The sequence below is a fragment of the Austrofundulus limnaeus genome, unplaced genomic scaffold (genome assembly GCF_001266775.1).
Source record: "Austrofundulus limnaeus strain Quisiro unplaced genomic scaffold, Austrofundulus_limnaeus-1.0 Scaffold121, whole genome shotgun sequence".
Taxonomy (NCBI): domain Eukaryota; kingdom Metazoa; phylum Chordata; class Actinopteri; order Cyprinodontiformes; family Rivulidae; genus Austrofundulus; species Austrofundulus limnaeus.
The window spans coordinates 92,774-94,743 of record NW_013952523.1 but is presented as its reverse complement, the minus strand read 5'-3'; the positions used below and the strand labels follow the sequence as shown (position 1 = coordinate 94,743).

The window sequence follows — 1,970 nt, the reverse complement described above, 5'->3', positions numbered from 1 at the left end:
GATGGATGGATGGATGGATGGATGGATGGATGGATGGATGGATGGATGGATGGATGGATGGATGGATGGATGGATGGATGGATGGATGGATGGACATGTCTGCTCAAAATTATCTTGTGGCCACAATGTATGGGCAGGAATTATATATTTTTTAAATCCGATGTCAACAGATGGGCTCCGTACTCCTGAAAAAGGGCAGCTGGTCTAAACAAAGGTCCTCACCATTAAAATACAAGATCTATCTAAGTATAATGTTTTTATAGAAATGAGGACAAGCTTTAATGAGCTGAGTGGTGACAGCATTTTTCTCAGTAAATAATATCAGCTGTAAATAAAAAAATAATAATGTAGATCTGTGTAAATCTGGCGATTTTCTTTTTTACATAACTTTTCAGTAACATCAACATAAAAAAATAACTTGAAATTCTGTCTGGTGCTACTGACTCTCATAATCCAGAGCTTTGTTTCCCATTTCTACATTTACAAACTTTAGGAACCACAAGTAAACCTGCAGCCTGACAGCAAGAGCTGAGAAAGTATAGAACAAGATGTTCAATGTTTGTTTTGCATGCTAATAGTAAAACATCTTTTGTAATATTTTGAAGTTTTGTTTCCTTTGTTATACGATCTGATAAATTTCTGTACTGCAGGCTCATGAAGCATTGACCCCAGAAAGTCGGAGATGCTCTATAAACCAGTATGTTCAGGGAGGCAGGAGACTCAGTGACTGGACTGTTTGGACTGCCCTGGAAACATACCTGCAGGTAAGAAAGATTTACAGTATTTGCACTCATAAAAGGGCAACACCCCTGTGTGTAATCAGTTATCCAACTGAATGTGAGAAAATACATAAAAACAAATGCAACATGGTCACAGTCATGACTTGTTAAACAATTGATATCAGATCTTTCTATACTGTGTTTGTTTATGGTTTATGTAGCTCCAGGAAAGGTTTGACTGGAATCCCTTTAAGAAGGTGTTTGCTGCATACCACAAGATGAGCAACTTTCCCACTGACAACACTGGAAAGATGAATCTGTACGCTGAGACTTTCTCTCAGACTGTGGGCATGGATCTGACTGGATTCTTCAAAGCCTGGGGATGGCCCATTGAGGCAGCTACTGAGGAGAAACTGTCCGGCCTGCCTCCCTGGTTTGATCACCCCATGGTGCAGTATTTATAGAAGTCATATTGCATCTGTGTCTGAGCTTTTAGTGACCTGAGTCTGTCAACAAAGACATTTTTATGTTCTTGTTACTGTGGCAGAAATTAAATGATAGTGTGTGTGTCTTAATCCAAAAGTGCCTTTTATTACTGCTGATATGTTTTGTTTCATGTGGTGTTTGAGACGAACAATTTCATCACGTTTTTGTGGGAAAAATAAATCATGGGAAAAAGACTTCAGCTAAAGAAACATTATTGTTTAGCAGAAACAAATATCTTAAGTACTGCAGAATTTCATTTCTGTAAAGCAGTGGTTCCCAATCTTATCAGACTTGTGTACCCCCTGAGCCAGTTTGTCATACCATTAGTACCCACTCAGTCAAATGTAATGATGATTCTCCAAAATTCCAATGTAAAACTGGTTATTAAATGAAAATAATTTATTTTACTCCCTAGAACGTTTAATTCTCAGGCATTATATTTTTTCAACTCAATTTAAACAGAGATAAATATGTTGCCTAGAAAGTGAATAGGTAATTAAATAAATAAACCAGGTAATGGCAGGTGAAGGAAGCAGTAGCGTCCAAAATACATCAGAAACTCACCCAAATCAGCACATTTTGTGAGATTGTGTTTTATACAGGCTACCATTTTGTTTGGACAAGTCCGTGATTCTGTTTGCATTTTCTGCATTGTGGAAATCATAGGTACCTACATATCCCAGTCCTATTTTATTATTTTTTTACACAACAGTGAAATTTTTCCATGTACCTACCCCCTGTGTTATGCTCACGTACAACTAGGGG

General features: G+C 37.6%; 1 protein-coding gene across 1 annotated transcript in view; it reads left to right on the top strand.

The window, feature by feature from the left end:
- The window catches only part of LOC106522103 (TRPM8 channel-associated factor homolog), a 26,559-nt gene extending 25,033 nt beyond the window's left edge, over positions 1–1,526 (top strand). The window contains exons 10-11 of the mRNA XM_014014967.1: positions 651–764; positions 941–1,526. Coding sequence (XP_013870421.1) covers positions 651–764; positions 941–1,183 — 357 coding nt within the window. The 3' untranslated portion in view covers positions 1,184–1,526. The remainder of the gene's footprint in view (positions 1–650; positions 765–940) is intronic.
- The last annotated feature ends 444 nt before the right edge of the window (positions 1,527–1,970 follow it).